Source organism: Lepus europaeus, chromosome 5, assembly GCF_033115175.1.
Source record: "Lepus europaeus isolate LE1 chromosome 5, mLepTim1.pri, whole genome shotgun sequence".
NCBI classification, from domain to species: domain Eukaryota; kingdom Metazoa; phylum Chordata; class Mammalia; order Lagomorpha; family Leporidae; genus Lepus; species Lepus europaeus.
The window spans coordinates 140595250-140613053 of record NC_084831.1 but is presented as its reverse complement, the minus strand read 5'-3'; the positions used below and the strand labels follow the sequence as shown (position 1 = coordinate 140613053).

Below are 17804 nucleotides of genomic sequence, written 5' to 3'. Positions count from 1 at the left end.
ACTCCTTCTGTCTAACTTTGCACCTGGGATCAACATCATCCTTTCTCCATTTGTCCCCACCCCAGCCTCTGGTGACCACCATTCCACGCGGCTTCTGTGAGTCTGACTTTGTATGGTTCTGTGTGTAAGTGAGATTGTGCAGTGTTTGTCTTTTTGTACCTGGCTTGTCTCACTTACCATAATGCCATCTGTGACAACATGGATGGGCCTGGATGACAAGAGGGTAGTTTCCAAGGCCAGCTGCAATGCAGAATATGAAACCACATCAATGAACTTTTCACGGTCTGGTTCATACAGTCTACCACGTTGAACTCCATCAGTGTCTCTTGCACTTTGAATGGACCTGATTTTGTAATACCAAGCATTGGACATTGGGAAAATCTTGGATCACGGCCTTATGCAGAGCTTCCAAACACTGACACATCTATTACATAATACCCCAGAACACTCACTAATAACACCACTGATCTCCCCGGAGAAGTCTTTAACTGTTGAGAAATTGTCAAGCTCATCATGTTAGATACAAGTTTTCCAAAATTCTAATTTTTACTTGAAAGCTCATATTTTTTCATAGACAACAGATATGTCAGTTGTTTTCCTTGAGGTGATGGATTCAGTTTGTTCATGTTGGGAAAAAACATCTACGAAATACCCCAAATCCAAATGATCCCAGTTTTTCCAAATTTCATTTAAAAAGCAGTTCAGTTGCATGCGTGTTTTCTTCAGGGTTACCATCATGTTTGGTATGCGGCAGAAATGTGTTATGTACTTGTTTCATGACACAGAAAATTAAAAAGACATAGCCTCAGGGCCGGCGCCATGGCTCACTTGGTTAATCCTCGCCTGTGGCGCCGGCATCCCATATGGGCGCCAGTTCTAGTCCCGGTTGCCCCTCTTTCAGTCCAGCTCTCTGCTGTGGTCTGGGAAGGCAGTGGAGAATGGCCAAAGTGCTTGGCCCCTGCACCCGCATGGGAGACCAGGAAGAAGCACCTGGCTCCTGGCTTCCGATCAGCCTAGCTCCAGCCGTAGTGGCCATTTGAGGGGTGCACCAACAGAAGGAAGACCTTTCTCTCTGTCTCTGTCTCTCTCACTGTCTATCTGTCAAATAAAAAAAAAAAAGCCTCAAGGATAAAGTTTTAATAAAAATGGATAAATTTTATTGTGTCACTCAATGACATTAAGTGACAGAGGGTTTTTTCCCCAAAAAACTGCCTTGACACAAGGCAAGGTGCTGGAGTTTTCCCCCGTGTTGACATTGGCAGAGAAAAAGCAAAGCCAATGGTTACTTTGAAGAGTCCGCACCGTGCAGGGACCCCCAGGAGGCCTGCGGCCACACCGAGAACCACTCGTGCGGTGCACAGGCAGCCACCTCTGCTCTAAGGCGTCCCTGTCACCCACAGCTGTTGAGGAACACACGGTGACAGCGACTGCTGAGTCGGATACGATTTGTGACCATCCCCACGTCCCCCGCTCTGCTCCCAATCCTAGCACACAAACCACCTGCCCAGGTAACGCTTCCTTAACTGTCCACTTCTCAGCAGAAAAGTAATAAACCCATTACCATTCTTCCTTGAATATTCGCTACTTGAAAGAAAAAAGACGACCAAGTGCTCATCATTCTTTGCCCCTGCTCTGTGTATGTGCGCGTGCGTGCACACTTCACCCAGGAATGTAGAATGAATGTCTGTGTGCCTCCTTCTTAAAAAGCATCAGCCAGCACGACAGGGCAGTCGGCACAGGATCATTCTTCCCTGTATTTCTTGCAACTTAAAATAGAATGGGTTTAAATCATTCTTCCCTTCAGACCTAAAGTAGTCCTCAGAGACATTGGCTACTTTTCCTTCTAGAGAGAGGACACTTGATTGCTTTAGTGACAAACTGAACACGTTCTGTATCTCATATCTTGTACACATGATGAGACTGTTCAACCAAGAGGTGTCTGAAGGTTTACACTCTAATTCTTCATTATCTGGTCTGTGATATTAAAGGGAAAAAAACTTGGCCCACTATATATATATATATATATATATATAGATAGATAGATAGATAGATATAATTGTTTAAGACAAGTTTTTAAAAACAAGCTTCACCCTTAACAACCTGCTGTGCAAAGTGCCATTCCCATTCTGTTTTAGTTTAAAATAAATAAATTATTATTTTATAGCAGTTAGCTCGTTAAATTGCTCTCATGGTCTACGAATGAGTCATAGTTTATAGTCCCGAGAGCACTGGTTTGGACTTTCATTTCTTACAGCCCAAGTTCTCCTATTCCAATGAGCGTAAACGTGCTTAGGGGACCACTTCTTGCTAAGTCCAGTGTCTCCTTCATCCTTGAGACTTCTCTTACGGATTCAATAAGGGGACACCATCTCCTCAATGAAATAGTCTCCCCCCCCACTTTGTGAACATGAGCCCAAGGAGTGGGGGAGGGGCGGGCAGTGTCTGGTCCTTCCCAGGGACTCCTCTTGTTCTCCCACTCCAGTTTTCCCAAAGCCAAGGGTGACAGCCACTGTAGCATGAGATGATTTCAGGTGATATGAGGATGAACAGTTTTAACAGCTGCATTTTCGTGGATCAGGAACATTTACCTAGTGAACCTCAGAACCTATGGTTTGTGGACTTGTTGCTTAAAATAAGCCTAATTTGTGTTTTCACGTCAATTTAAATAGTGGATAGAAGTGTGATAAAGGTGGCACCTGCCTGGAGATTGAGAAGCACAGTGATGAGTCAAGGGCCCTGTCATTCTTGGGCAGCAGGATCTACACTCCCCACTCCCCTCCCCCTGTACTCTCAGTGACTCTAATTATAGACCGAAAGGCCCTTCTGGGGACAGCCAGCTAATATCTGAAATGAACAGATTAATCATTTATCACAGCATTTCTTCTTATCCTTACCTCAAACAAGCCCATTCAATCACTTTCCCAATATTCCCAGTCTTGTTTTTACTTCTTCATCACTAAGTCCCACGCATGACCTCTGCCATACCTCTGGGATTTGCAAACCCAGCTTTGACCCTCATTGTAAGGATGCCTTCATATGTCCTCGCTGATTCCAGGTTCTCCCACACCCAGCCCCCTCCCCTTTGCGCACCTACTAAAATCTTTTTGGTTCATAAGTAATTTGAGGATATTTACTCTCACGTCTAATTCCATTCTTTTAGCTCCAGTGATCTGGATCTACAAAAACACTCCTCTCTCAGACAACACAGCATCCATAGCTTCAGGGCTTTTCAGCAACCAACGGAATGCCTCCTTTCCTTGCTTCCTCCGTAATCTTCCTCCATAATCTGACTCAATATATCTCTTTGTAAAGCCTTCCACTCAAAGTATTCCTTAGCTTCTGTGTATGCAATTGCTGTAGGTTTTTTCTAAAAATTTAAGCTCTTGGTGGTTTGGATTTTGTTTTGTTTTGTTTTGTTTTGTTGCAGTGTTAACATGCAGAAGTCTGGTTACTGTGAATAGATTACAGCCTTCATCCAACTAGAGTTAAACCTCCTGAGGGCAGGGCCTATGTCTTACACAACACTCATATATCACCTAAGATGTTTGTGGCTGCAAAGCAGTAGAAAATCAACTAGTATCCTGAGTTGATCAATACACACTGTGTACATGTTCCCTGTACCCCATAAAGATGTACAGTTACTATCTGTCAGTAATGTCAATCTGTCAGTGATGTCACCGAGGACCCAAGTTTGTTCTTGCTCAACAGAGGCTTCATCTCAGTAGCAGTTAGGGCCACAAGTTTGCCTGTGGCAAGAATAGGAGATGGTGGGGACATGTACACATCCACTTGGGAGCTGGTGCTCTCCAGCCATGAGTCCTCCCCCTTAGTCCAAGACAGCATGGGTGAGATTGACATCATAACTCATGTAAGGAAAAGTTGCAAACCACAACAAAATTCCCATTGTACTGGGAAGGATGATAGAGGAAAGATACTGGGTGCCAAGTAGGCAACCAACAGTATCCACTACAACTTCGTGCAGTCGGCACACACAGAGGGGTAGGAATTGCTAATTAAACCATGCAGTTAAGCCTAAAGTAGTAAACATATTTTTTCATATATGTACATATGTATTGTTTATAATATATAATACATAATATATATAATATATGATGCATCTGAATTAGAACAGGTAAACAATGTCATATTTAGATAAGAATCAGTTTACTTATAATATTTAAAACACCTAAGTATAGGTATTATGAAGGGACTTCAAAAAGTTCATGGAAAATGAACTAAAAATATAAGTTTATTTTGGTGCAAAAATGTTTTTATATAAATGTAGAAGATTCATTTTATGAAAAAACTATGCATGGATTTCAAAGAATAAATTTAGCAAAAGATACATAAGACCTCTACACTGAAAACTACAAAAGATTGCTGAGAGAGAAAAAAAATAAATGGAAACACATGCCTTCATCATGAATTGGAAGATTAATATTGTGTTCATTTCTTCCCAACTTGACCTATAGATCAAGTGCAATCCCAGTTAAAATCACATTTTTAAAAAAAAATTCTAAAATGTATATGGAAACATAAAAGACTTAGAGGATTCAAAGCAATTTTTTTTAATGCAGAACAGAGTTGGCATGTGTTTGCTGCCTGGTTTCAAGGCTGGGTGTAGAGCTACAGAAACGAACACAGAGTGATCTTGATGACAGACCATATCGATGCAGATATATGAGCAGAGAGAGAGTCCAGAAATAGACTGTCGGTTGATTTTAGATACAGGTGCCAAGGCACTTCAGTGGGGAAAGGAAAGTCTTTTCAACATCTGCATTTCAATATGGGGAGAAGGAGCCTCACCCTTACCACTCATCAGAATGAAGAATTAAATCAAACCGGATCATAAACCTAATTGTGAGAGTCAAAATATAGACCTTCTAGAAGGAAATCCTCACAACCTTGCAGGAACGGGAAGAATAGAGAAGGCAAAGATTTCTTAGAACACAAAAAAGCTTGCGTTGTAAAAGGATAAACCGGATCTTCTCAAAATCAAAAACTTCTGTTCTTTGAAAGACACAAGAATATAAAAGGACGAGACGTGAGCGGAAAAGATTCGCAGTCCATGTATCTGACAGAGGACTTGCATCCTAAGTATATTGTTCAAAACTCCTTTGTATTATCTACTGCTGTGTAACAAGTGGCCTCGAAGTTGGTGGCTGAAACCATGTGTTTATCATCTCACGCTTTCTGTGTGGCGAAAGTTCAGGCACAACACAGCTGACTCCTCTGCTTTGGGGTCTTTCAAGAAACTGGCAATCGAGACGTCAGCAAGGACAAGGGTCTCCTCTGGAGGCTCAGCCGGGGAAGGCTGCATTCCCAACCCCCCGCCGTTGGTGGTGCTGTTTACTTCCTCTAGCCTGCTGGGCCTCGGGCCTCGGTGCTTACTTCATGCCCTGTCCAACACGCAGCTGAGTCAACAAGAGAGTCTGTTCGTAAGACAGAAGCTTAGTCATAGAGGTGATATTCCATCACCTTTCTTGCACTCGGTTGGTTAGAAGCAAGTCACTGGGTGCAGGTCCTGCTCGAGGAGAGAGGTTCACGCAGCTTTCTGAATACCAGGAGGATCATTGGGGTCCATCTCAGATTCTGCCTGCCGTACTCAGGAAACCCATTAAGAACAGAAAAATCCAATCAAAAATGGGCAAGATATTTGTACAGTCACTCACAAAAGATATATATGAGTGGTCAATAAATTAAATGCAAATTAAAACCCCAGTGAGAAACCACTGTTCACCCACCGGAATGACGAAAATGGCACAGATTTTTAAGAGACTGTAGCAAGAGTTGATGAAGATATGAAGCAACTGGAACTCACATACCTTGCTGGTAAAGATACACAATGGTGCAGCCAGTCTGGAAAACCGGCAGTTTGTCATGGTTAAACATATTTGTATATCTACCAACATACCCAGCAGAAATGCAAGTGTGCCTATAGAAAGATCAGAACATAAATGTTCATGGTTTAATTCACAGTGGTAAAATTGGAATGGCATATATCCTTACAGAGGAATGCTACTTACAAATAACAATGAGTGAATACAGATGCACTCAACAATACAAATGAATCTCCAAATCATTGTCCATTAAATAACCCAGTGCAAAAGTGTGTATATTGTATTATTCCATGTGCAAGCTTATTATTCCTTATTTGAAATGAGCCATCTTGGGATGGAACCCAAGTATAAACATGAAATCTGTTTCCTGTATACCTGGTACCCAGAGCCGGAAGGCAGTTTCACACAGTATTCCTAGTCTGCCTGCATTTCCACTGCCACTGTCCTCTGAGGTCAGATGGGAAAATCCCCACTTGTGAAGTTGTGCTGACACTCAAACCACTTCGGATTTGGGATTTTCAGATTCAGCATGCTCAACCTGTATATAAAATGCTAGAAAAATAATTGAGCAGCATAATGACAAAAAAACCAATTAGCGATTGCCTGGGACCTCAGCTGGAAGGAGGGATGAGGCACATGGGGCCCAACCTGAGTTTCATTTCTTGGTTTTTAGTGCCGATTTTATGTTAACTCATGAAAGTGTACACTGGAAACAGACACAGTTAATTGTAGGTAAGTTATTATACCCTGATTAAAAGCAAAAACACATTAAAAAGCATTTTTTTTTTTTTGACAGTCAGAGTTAGACAGTGAGAGACAGAGAGAAAGGTCTTCCTTCCGTTGGTTCACCCCCCAAATGGCCACTTCGGAGCTAGGCCGATCCGAAGCCAGGAGCCAGGTGCTTCTCCTGGTCTGCCAGGCGGATTCAAGGCCATCCTTGGGCCATCCTCCACTGTACTCCCGGCCACAGCAGAGAGATGGACTGGAAGAGGAGCAACCAGGACAGAATCCGGCGCCCCAACCGGGACTAGAAACCGGGGTGCCGGCGCCGCAGGCGGAGGATTAGCCAAGTGAGCCGCAACACAGGCCAAAAATCATTCTTAAAAGATGTACATTTTGGCCGGCGCTGTGGCTCACTAGGCTAATCCTCCGCCTTGCGGCGCCGGCACACCGGGTTCTAGTCCCGGGCGGGGCACCGATCCTGTCCCGGTTGCCCCTCTTCCAGGCCAGCTCTCTGCTGTGGCCAGGGAGTGCAGTGGAGGATGGCCCAAGTCCTTGGGCCCTGCACCCCATGGGAGACCAGGAGAAGCACCTGGCTCCTGCCATCGGATCAGTGCGGTGTGCCGGCCGCAGTGCGCCTACCGTGGCGGCCATTGGAGGGTGAACCAACGGAAAAGGAAGACCTTTCTCTCTGTCTCTCTCTCTCTCACTGTCCACTCTGCCTGTCAAAAAAAAAAAAAAAAAAAAAAAAGATGTACATTTTGTTGTATGTCAGTCCTACATCTGCATTTAGTGGGCTCTGTGACCCCAGTTCAGCCTCATCCATCCGAAGTAGCTGCGTAACACCGTAGACCATACATGAAGACCACAAAAGTCTCGAGTGTGGACAACGGAGCGGAAGCATGCGCAGGCCCGTCAGCTGGAATAGTATGCTTCCTTTTGATCACTTGATGTAAAGAGAGCAGAAGGAGAAGTAGTACCAGGTCTCAGCACCTTTGTAGCTTGTCACTAAGGTATGGCCAGAGTGTCCGTAAATGAAGGAATTAGGTTGAGAAACTATTAGCAGTAGTCTGTTCCGGGAAGATTAGTGAGGGGGAAGTGCTTCCTAGTGATGTTTTATCCTTCTGTGCTTTGCTTTACAATATAAATAGACCAGGTTTCAAAGGCCATGGCTCGGATGTGTTAACAACTGAAAGTTTAGTTGAACTTCGTAAACAATACTTAATGTTTTTATTTGCAAAGTGTTAGGAGATGATAGTAGTAAGCGCTGTCACCCTAGTAGAACATATGTCTTTAGCTCCCAGTAATTCATATTAAGCCCAAAATGATTAAATATTTTGATTAACAAAAGCCACAAACAAACAAGGCACATGCACATTTCAGACCTGACAAATGAACTCAGAGCCGAGCCAGAACTTGAAGGGCAACAAGCCAATCACGCTGACCCCAGTTGTGTGTAGGATTGCTACTTCATATCTTCTCCTACAGTCTCAGATCCTACCAGGGCATGGTCAATCCAAAGATATTTTATTACTCAACTACCATGGTTCTTGGCACATAGAAGATATTAAATATTTGCTGAATGAGGTGGACATCATCTACTTATTTGGGAAGTTAGAAGATAATTTAACAGAGAATCCAGACCAAAACTCTTTTCAGATCAATGTTTCCTTTGCCTTTTACCTAATAATACGTCCTTTGAAACAGGTTTCCAGTTGACTTGTTGATCTGTAGAGCGGCCACCATGCTTTCTGAAAAGAAAGTGCAGAATAAATGCTCCTTAAGGTAAATCATAGATCAAAGTTATTGAGGAACTAAATTTATTTTACAGCATCTGAAATTGTTATCTGGAAAAGTATCAAAATGAACAAAATCTTTCCCTCAAACATATTAATTAAAATAAACCAGAGAATCGTTGTGAGTAGAATATGTTCTATTTTTGAGTTTTTATCAAATTTCTACACAACTTTTAAAAAATCAATGGTTTTCACTTAACAGAAAACAAAACTGTAGGATGGTGGCAAGAGCTGGCTGGGTTCCAGCCAACAGCCAACAGCCAAGCCAAGATGTGAAGTGATGTTAATGACCTCAAGTCCTCAGACAGAATAAACTGGAAGGAAACTGCTTGATGCTCTACGTCTCTGCACAGGCGCTTTTTCTCTTCAAAATGTCAATTCCAGCACTCACAGGAAAACGACTGTAATCATTTCTAAATAGGTCCGAGGGAAACTTGAGTAAATTGAGATAATCTCCAAATCCATTTGTGCTTTTAAAATCAACTGTTTGTTCACCAAGTTTTAATTTATTTACCAATAAGGAACAATTCATTTCAGGCAAACATTCTTAATACCTACCATGTGTCAGACATAGGCAATACAAAGATGCCGAGTTATTTTTTCCCCTTCAAAGAGTTTACAGGATTTTTTTAAAGATGTATTATTTATTTGAAAGACAGTGACAGAGAGAGAGAGAGATGGGGGGTGGGGGGGGGGTAGATCAGAAATGTACTTCCTGGTGAAGACAGAGCTGACTCTTCAAGGAACTAACCAAGTGATAGGGAAAGTACAAGGAACAGCCAGAAAGTTCAGTAGCCTTTCAGCAATGAACGTACAGTTTAGTACAGGAATACTGCATTAAGGTTTTTTAAGTGTATGGCACACAAAGGAAATTAACAGGAGAAGGTGAAGAAATAAGAGCAATCAGGCCCCTGCTCTGAGCTGAGGGATTCGCACAAAAATCCTACAGGTTCCTGAGAGCCCTGGAGTGGCTCTACACCCTGGGGTAACAAGAAGTCTGTGTTTGTAAAAGGTCACTCTGGCTACAAGGTAGCACACCACCTAGGCAAGGATGGGGCTGTAGGAATGGAAGCTGCTCCAGTCGCTAAGCCCCAGGTGATGGAAGCCTGAGGCGTGGAAGTGGTGCACGCAGGGTGTGTTGGAGCTGTTTGGAGAATGCAGGTGAGAAGCCAGACGTACGCATGGCTGCTGTCCAGACACCGGAAGAGCTTCACGTTGAACTTGATCCTGCAGAGGATGCCCTTGCAGAGAAAAAAGACAGCAGGGGATGCACGGAAGCTGCACTAAATTATTCAGGAGCTCCTTATCCGGTATTGAAGGCTGATTTATTTCCTGCAGTAGCTATTTAAGTTGTTGTTTTTTAAGGCAGACAAAACTCATATCCGACTTCAGTACAGAAAGGAGTGCTTTTTTGGCAGTCATTCTGTGATTAAGATTAAGTGTTCAGGATGAAGTTTTCCCTTCCGATAGCCCTTCAGAATTATACATTTTACTGTACCTGTGCACAATCATGGAAAACAAACCTTAATGATTTAACATTTTTCTTTTTTTTTTTTTTTTAATTTTTGACAGGCAGAGTGGACAGTGAGAGAGAGACAGAGAGAAAGGTCTTCCTTTTGTCGTTGGTTCACCCTCCAATGGCCGCCGCGGTAGGCGTGCTGCGGCCGGCACACCACGCTGATCTGATAGCAGGAGCCAGGTGCTTCTCCTGGTCTCCCATGGGGTGCAGGGCCCAAGCACTTGGGCCATCCTCCACTGCACTCCCTGGCCACAGCAGAGAGCTGGCGTGGAAGGGGGCAACCGGGACAGGATCGGTGCCCCGACCGGGACTAGAACCCGGTGTGCCAGCACTGCAAGGCGGAGGATTAGCCTAGTGAGCCGCGGCGCCAGCCAGATTTAACATTTTTCACCAAAAGTCACTTTTTAATGGTTCATGGGAATTTTCAGGAATTCTCTCAATAAACTTCAACTTGGCCTTCTCTTCCCTCCCACCAGGTGAGAGTCCAGTAGCCCCAGTGTGGCTGCAGAGGCCACTGGCAGACAGGTGGAAAGTTCTCCTGAACTAGGCCTAGCCAGAGAAGCCCAGTGCCTGTCCAGCATGCCCCTGGCCTTCTCCCTGGGGAAATGGATCTGGATTCTCGGCAGGGGTTGGCTGGTGGCCTTGGCTGTGTTTGCTGCTTCAGATGCAGCTGGTGGTGATGGGTTGAGAATTGAAGCCGGATCGTAAGTGAGGGCAACATGCAGGACATTGCCCCAGGCCCTGTCTCTGTGTCTCGCCTGCTGGCTTGCCCCTACCTGCCTGAACTAGCCAAAACTAAGTCTGATACACGTCTATTGAGACGTTGACAAAATATCACCAGGAAAGGACAACTGATGATCACCCACTTCAAATTATTTGTACTAGGGAGTCCATCTCTTAGGACCCTGTGCACACTTATTTACATACTCCCACAAGCTTTGAAACCCTCAAATTGCTGAAATTGACATAGGTTATATAGAAAACAGTTTCATCTGTTTTGCTGTGTTCTAAGACCATCTAAGAAGGAAAATTATCTAAGAAGGAAAACAAAGATGTCTTACAAAGTACAACCCTCCAACCTCTCCAGCATATTGTGTGCATGTGTGTGTGTGTGTATGTTATAATCTACTCCTATTATGGCCTACTCCTATATATCCATTATCAAGTTAAGCAGCATATAATGTTATTTTTTTTTCTTTTTTTTGACAGGCAGAGTGGATAGTGAGAGAGAGAGACAGAGAGAAAGGTCTTCCTTTTTGCCGTTGGTTCACCCTCCAATGGCCGCTGCGGCCAGCGCATCTCGCTGATCTGAAGCCAGGAGCCAGGTGCCTTTCCTGGTCTCCCATGCGGGTGCAGGGCCCAAGGACTTGGGCCATCCTCCACTGCCCTCCCGGGCCACAGCAGAGAGCTGGCCTGGAAGAGGGGCAACCGGGATAGAATCCGGCACCCCAACTGGGACTAGAACCCGGTGTGCCGGCGCCGCAAGGCGGAGGATTAGCCTGTTAAGCCATGGCGCCGGCCAGCAGATAATGTTAATTTGCTTCCATTTTTGTTCTCTACCATCTTCTGCAGTGACAGCTGTAGGCTTCTAGTTTGTGGACCACTTTTGCCAGGAGCACAGTTTCTCCCGAAACATGTTCTCCCATTTGCTGCCCAGTTCTGCCTCCCAAAAAATACGCCATCAGGATTATAGATGAAATGGATGATGTTCCTTATAATTAAGCATCAACTAAGGATTTTTAAAAATTATACTCACACTACACACAAACAAATGTAGATTTAAAAAATCAGTATAATACTTCTCCTATGCAATACCAAATCTTTTTTTGAATTGAACTTTTTGAGATAATTGTATATTTTAAAACAGTTGCAAGGTACAAGACAGAGATACCTGTATACTCTTTCAGGAAAGGTTTGTTTTATTATTTACAAAGCAGAATGACAGAGAAAGGTGGGGAGGGGTGTATGAAGATATATAGAGAGAGATCTTCCGACCACTGGTTCGCTCCCCAAATGGCCATAACAGCCAGGGCAATTAACCAGGCCAAAACCAGGAGCCAGCAACTCCATCAAGGTCTCCCACATGGGTGGCAGGGGCCCAAGCACTTGGGCCATCATTTACTGCTTTTCCAGGCACCTTAGCAGGGAGCTGGCTTGGAAATGGAGCAGCCAGCACTGGAACCAGCACTCCAATATGGGATGCCAGTGTTGCAGGCAGCAGCTTAACCCACTGCACCAAGATGCTGGCCCCTCCTATACACTCTTTTTCTCTTTTTTTAAAGATTTATTTATTTATCTGAAAGGCAGAGTTAGAGAGAGAGAGAGATGGAGAGACAGAGAGAGAGATATCTTCCATCCACTAGTTCACTCCCCAAATGGCCTCAACAGCCAGAGCTGGGTCTGTCTGAAGCCAGGAGCCAGGAGCTTCTTCTGTCTCCCACACAGGCGCAGGGGCTGCTTTCCCTCCGCTGCTTTCCCTGACACATTAGCAGGGAGCTGGATTAGCAGTAGAGCAGCCGGGATTCATACCAGTGCCCGTATTAAATGCCATATTAGAAGCTTTGCCTGGTATGCCACAACCCCGGCCCCCTCCTGTATACTTTACTTAGTTTCCCCTGATGGTAGCATCATGCAAAACTATAAAACACAAGAGAAACTGGAACCCTCCTACACTGCTGGTGAAAGTGTAAGATGGTGCACACAATGTAGAACATGTTTGGTCACTGTTTAAAATGTGACCCAGCAATTCCACTCCTTAGGTAGATACCCAAGAAAAATGAAAACCCACGTGCAAGCGAACACTGGTACTTCGTCCATTGGCAGCGCCATCCAAAATAGCCAAAAAGCGCCGATCATAAACCGAATGTGGTACATCCACATGATGAAGTGCTGACGCATGTTACAACATGGTGGCCCCTTGAACGCCTTTCTCGAAAGCCAATCACAAAAGGCCACGCACGGGATGAGTCCATGTATATAAAATGTCCAGAACGGGCAAATCTCTGGGGACAGAAAGTAGATGACTGGTTTCCAAGGAATGGGGAGAGGAGGGTGGCTTGAGCAGGAAGTGACTGCTAACGAGGTTGGGGTTTTCCTTTGGGAAGATGGAAATGTTGTAAACTCAGATCATTACACAATCTGAAGGCACTGAAAAATCATTGAATTGTATACTTTAAATGGGTGAGTTATGAGTATGTGAGTTACAATCGAAGGCTTTTTAAAAAATAATCCAAATTGCCATTTTCTCCACATGATGAAATCAGCTTGGCTTGGCTTATGGGGGGAAATTCAGTGTGACATCACAAGTGGGATGTTGACCCTGGCACAGCCACAGTGCAGCGTGGTTCCATCACAAGAATCCCTCAAGTCGCCCTTGTATTCCCATAGGCACCTCGGTGCCTCCACTCCACCCCTGGCCCCTGGCATTCACTAATCTGCTCTCCACTTCAAGCATTTTATCATTTCAGAGTGTAATATAAGTGGGGTCATATAGCGAGTGCCTTTTCAGAATTGGCTTTTTTTTTTATTCAGAATAATGTCCTGGAGAATTTATCCAAGTTCTATGAATAATTCATGCCTTTCAGAAATTTTTCATTTATTTATTTATTTATTTGATAGGCAGAGAGAAAGACACAGAGCTCCCATCCTCTGGTTCACTCTTCAGATGCCCATAATGACCAGGGCTGGGCCTGGGGGCCAAAGCTGGGAGCTAAGAATTCAATCCAGGTCTCCCATGTAGGTATCAGGGACCCAACTACGTGAGTCATCACTGTGCCTCCCAGAGCCTACATCAGCAGGAAGCTGGAAGAGGAGGCTGGTAGTGGAAACCAGGCACTCCAGTGTGGGACACAGCCATCCTAACCGCAGAGCCAAGCGCCGTCCCGTTTTCAGAAAGGACGGTTCTATTTTCCAGGCCCACCTGCAGTACAGAAGTGATTCCGCCTCTCTGTGTCCCATCAGCATGTGTACTGGCACTATTTTTACAATAGTCATTCTAGTAGATGCACAGCGAGATCGCACTGTAGTTTTAATTTGCATTTCCCTAATAGCTAATGATGTTGAGCATTTTTCATGTGCTGTTTCGCCATTATCTTGTGGGGTGAATTGTCTCTTCATGTCTTTGGATCCTATTCTAACTGAATTGGTTATTTTCTATAGAGGTTTGAAGGTTTTCTTTTTTTTCTTTTAAGATGTATTCCAAACACTAGTAATTTATTGGCTATGTGGTTTGCAAATATCATCATTCACTCTTAAAACTTACTTTTTCATTCTCTGGGCCTTTCCCAGAGCAAAAGTTCTTAATAACGTCCAGTTGATACATCTTTTCACTTCTATGGGTGGTGCTTTTGGCATCACCTTTAATTCTTCACCTAGCCCTAGGTCCCAAAGATGTTTTCATACTGTTTTCCTAAAAGCTTCAATTGCACATTTTAAGACCATGATGTTTTTGAGCTTAATTTTTTGTGTACAGTGTGAGGCTTCCACTGACACTGTGTGTGTGTGTGTGTGTTTTGATGTCTAGTTGTTCCAGCACCATTGCTCTGACCACCTTTATCAAAGTGCTTTTACCGAAAAAGCATTTTGGCCTTTGTTTGGCCTGTTTTCATGGCTCTGCTTCTGGGTTCGCTATTTGTATGCATGGATCAAAGTGTCTATTCCTCTGCCAATACCATTCTTGATTACTGCAGCTCCGTAAGTACAGTAAGCTTTACTACTGAACAGAGTGATGCCTCCCACTCATTCTTCAGGATTGTTTTGGGTATTGTAGAGCTTGTGCCTTTCCATATAAATTTAACATAAGCCTGCTTGTTTCCAAAAACCCACTTTTTTTTTTTTTTTTTAAATTTTGCTAGGAACTGCATTGAGCTGGATCAGCTTGGCAGGGAAGGGACTTCTTTACTCCGTGGGTCTCCCGATTCACGACAAGGAGTGCTTCTCTGTTTTGTCACTCCTTTCATTTCATTCACAATTGGTCATTTCCATCATAGAGATCCTGTACATGGTTTCTTGAGTTTACATCTAAGTATTAATCTTTTAAGTGATTGCAAATGATTTTGTGTCTTCACATCCGCTTCCACAGGCTCACTGTTAGCATACAGAAATGCTATTGATTTTTGTTATATCCTATGAATACAGGATATTGCTGAAGTTACTAGGTTGTTTTTTTTTTTTTCCCCTGTAGATTTGGGATTTTCTACATACCATCTGCATGGTTTTACTTCTTCCTTTCCTATCTGTATGCCTTGTATTTCCTTTTCATGCCTTATTGCAGTGGCTGGAACTTGAGGTACCACGTTGAATAAGATTAGCATGAATGGACATCCTTGTCTTAGAAGGAGAGCATTCAGTCTCTCACTCCTCAGCAAGACGTACCCCGTAGGCTTTGTACCGAGAAACATCTTAGAGAATTAGTGTTCTTTTTCCTACACAGGCCTCCTTTCCTTTTATAGGGGAAAGCTCGCCACTTAGGGATCCGCCCCTGGAGGTGACAAAAAGATTTCTGTACTTCCTCCTTCCGACCAGGCTTCAAGGGCAGTAGGACCGAGTTCCTTTCCAGAGCTCGGGGCTCTGTGCAGCCCTAATCAGAGCTAACGTCACTGCCCACCCCGTCCCCTCAGCCCCACCCCGCTGGGGGCACCTGTGGATGCGGCCGCAGGGCTGCGGTCCCCCTCCCGCCGCGCTGCACCGCCAGGCGGCCGGCCACTGCCAGCCTCGCCGTCTGCCAACCCGAGCTGGCGACAGCACAGCCTCCGATGCCCAGATCCAGGGTGACAGGAGTGGCCGGGGCGAGACTGAGCTTGTGTGAGCTTCTGGCGCCAGCTCCCCAAGAGGAGAACAGAACTGGCGGCGGAGAGAGGAAGCAGTGAGAGTTCCAAGGATGGGAAAATCTGATAGCCGCCAAGCACATCTAGAATACGTGTTACCCATGGAACGGTTCTTGCAGGGCGTGGGGCTGGGCGATCGAACCTAAAAAGAAAAGGGAAAGCGAGAACGGGGTCCCGCAGCCCGGCTCGCCCCGCCCACCCCCACCCGGGAGGCGCGCCCACCGCCCGCCCCACCCCCGGGCTGGCCGAGCCCACACCTGCGCAGGTCCCACCTGCCCGGACGCGCGACCCGGTGCAGGGGAAGGTGAGTGGGTGTGTGCGGGGCGCGGGGCCGAGGGAGGAGGAGAACGCGGGCCTCTCCTAATGGCCGCTCGGCCGCGGGCGCCCCGGGCCGCGCCGCCGCGCCGCGCCGCCGGCTCCCGGGCTCCCCTTCCCACGCTTCCTCCCCGGCGGGCCGTACCAAAGGCGCCGGGGCGGGGGGGGGGGCGCGGAGCGGAGCGTTCCACTCGCGGAGGGCGGGCGCCGTCCACCTGCGGCGACGGCGGCGACGGCGGCCTCGGGCGGGTGGGCCGCGCGCCCGCTCCGCCCCCGGCCCCGCCGCCTGCGTCCGCCCGCCAGGCCCCTCCTCCCGGCGGCGCGGCGGAGCGAGGCCCGAGCGCTCGGCCGGCCGCGAGCCCGCCGGCCGGGGACGAGCGCCGCGGCTCATGCTGATCGCTGTCCTCCTCCTCCTCCCCCTCAGGCGGCGCTGGCGGCGGCCCCGGGACCCGCGGAAGCCGGCATGCTGGAGAAATTGGAGTTCGAGGAAGAAGGTGAGTGCGGCCGGACGCGCCCGCATCCCCGCGGCGAGGGCCGCGCGGCTCCCCGCCCGCCTCGGCCTCGGCTTGCCCGCGCCCGCTCGGCCGGCCGCTCGCGGCGGCGGGGTGGCGTCCTGCGGGAGCGGCCGGGGCCGGCGAGGCTCGGTCTGCCGGGCACGCTGTGCCTGTCGCACGGGGCCCCGGCGAGCCGGCTCCGCACGCAGGGGCGGCCCTTTTGTCCTTACACCCTACGTCGACTTAGCGCCAGGTGTCCTGCAGCCCCGATTGTCCTGCTTGTCCCCGGGCACTCCGCGGGAACCCCCGGTCGTGTGCACAGCCCGTGCCTTTAAGCAGCGAACGGGTTCCCTGCGCCGTGTTCGTGAAAATGCCACCAGCAGGGTGTGTCTGCCGTTGTAATGGGGAAAGTTCCATCGCGGAGCCCGGAGCGGCCGCCTGAGTTGCGGCGACCCTCTCCTCGGTCCTGTCGCCTCCCGTCTCGCTCGGCTTTTCTCTGGCGTCTTCCTTACAGGTAGATAACCTGGACCTTGTTTGGGGGCGGTGGCAATGTGAAGGGCGATGAGTTTGTTGGTTGGCAGAATTCCTGTGTCAAATGGCACGATGCGCTTTCGCCAGGATCTGATTCTGAAGCTGCTGAAATGCGAAGGGGGCGAGCCTGTTCTCTGGCAAAATCAGGATTTTAAAATGGACTGCGACGAGCTCCAGGTCCAAAAGGAACTTCACGTGCAGACGCTTGACAGTTCGAAGAAGGCCAGAGGCCTCGGCACTCTTGTGTATTTCCATTATGAGGTGACAGCCTTGCTAGAATAAAGCTCCTGAAACAAAGATGGTGCCGTGCGGATGCTACTGCTTGTACCAACTTCACTTCAGTACCTCCGTTCACTGGCGAGCAGGTAGTCACTTAAGTAAGCATGCACACGCCAGCCTGGGAGTGTCAACCGATAGCACTAGGCCTTCGCCTCTTACCTTCCCCAGTCACTGCAGCGTCTCACAGACACGGTAGCTGGAAGATAATGCAGCCGTGGTAATTATCATTAAAGTCTTCATCCATATTTATTATTAGCAAATGGTGCATTTCAGAATTTCGCTGGGTTTCATTTGCATCTTATTCTACCTAAATATAATCCAGGGACTTGATGTGAATCCACCTCCCCGCTCCTCGGCGTGTTATCCTATTGCAGGTTGCCTTCTGGCCACTGGCCACAGGGAGATACCGTGTGCCCTTCCTGCTAAGACTTGGAATCTTTTGAGTCTAAATCTTAGGGGTGTGTTTTTGTTTAGCTTTGTGTTTG

At 46.8% G+C, this 17804-nt stretch overlaps 1 protein-coding gene across 5 annotated transcripts in view; it reads left to right on the top strand.

Annotated features, from left to right (window-relative positions):
• Positions 1 to 17804, top strand: part of PRKAG2 (protein kinase AMP-activated non-catalytic subunit gamma 2) — a 318315-nt gene that overhangs the window by 237131 nt on the left and 63380 nt on the right. For 4 of the 5 annotated variants that reach the window (XM_062192881.1, XM_062192880.1, XM_062192879.1 and 1 more), the window contains one exon: positions 16440 to 16509. In XM_062192881.1, the coding sequence (XP_062048865.1) occupies positions 16440 to 16509 (70 nt within the window). Of the gene's footprint in view, positions 1 to 16354; positions 16510 to 17804 lie in introns of those variants that run through there. The other variant, XM_062192883.1, reaches the window with a different exon arrangement.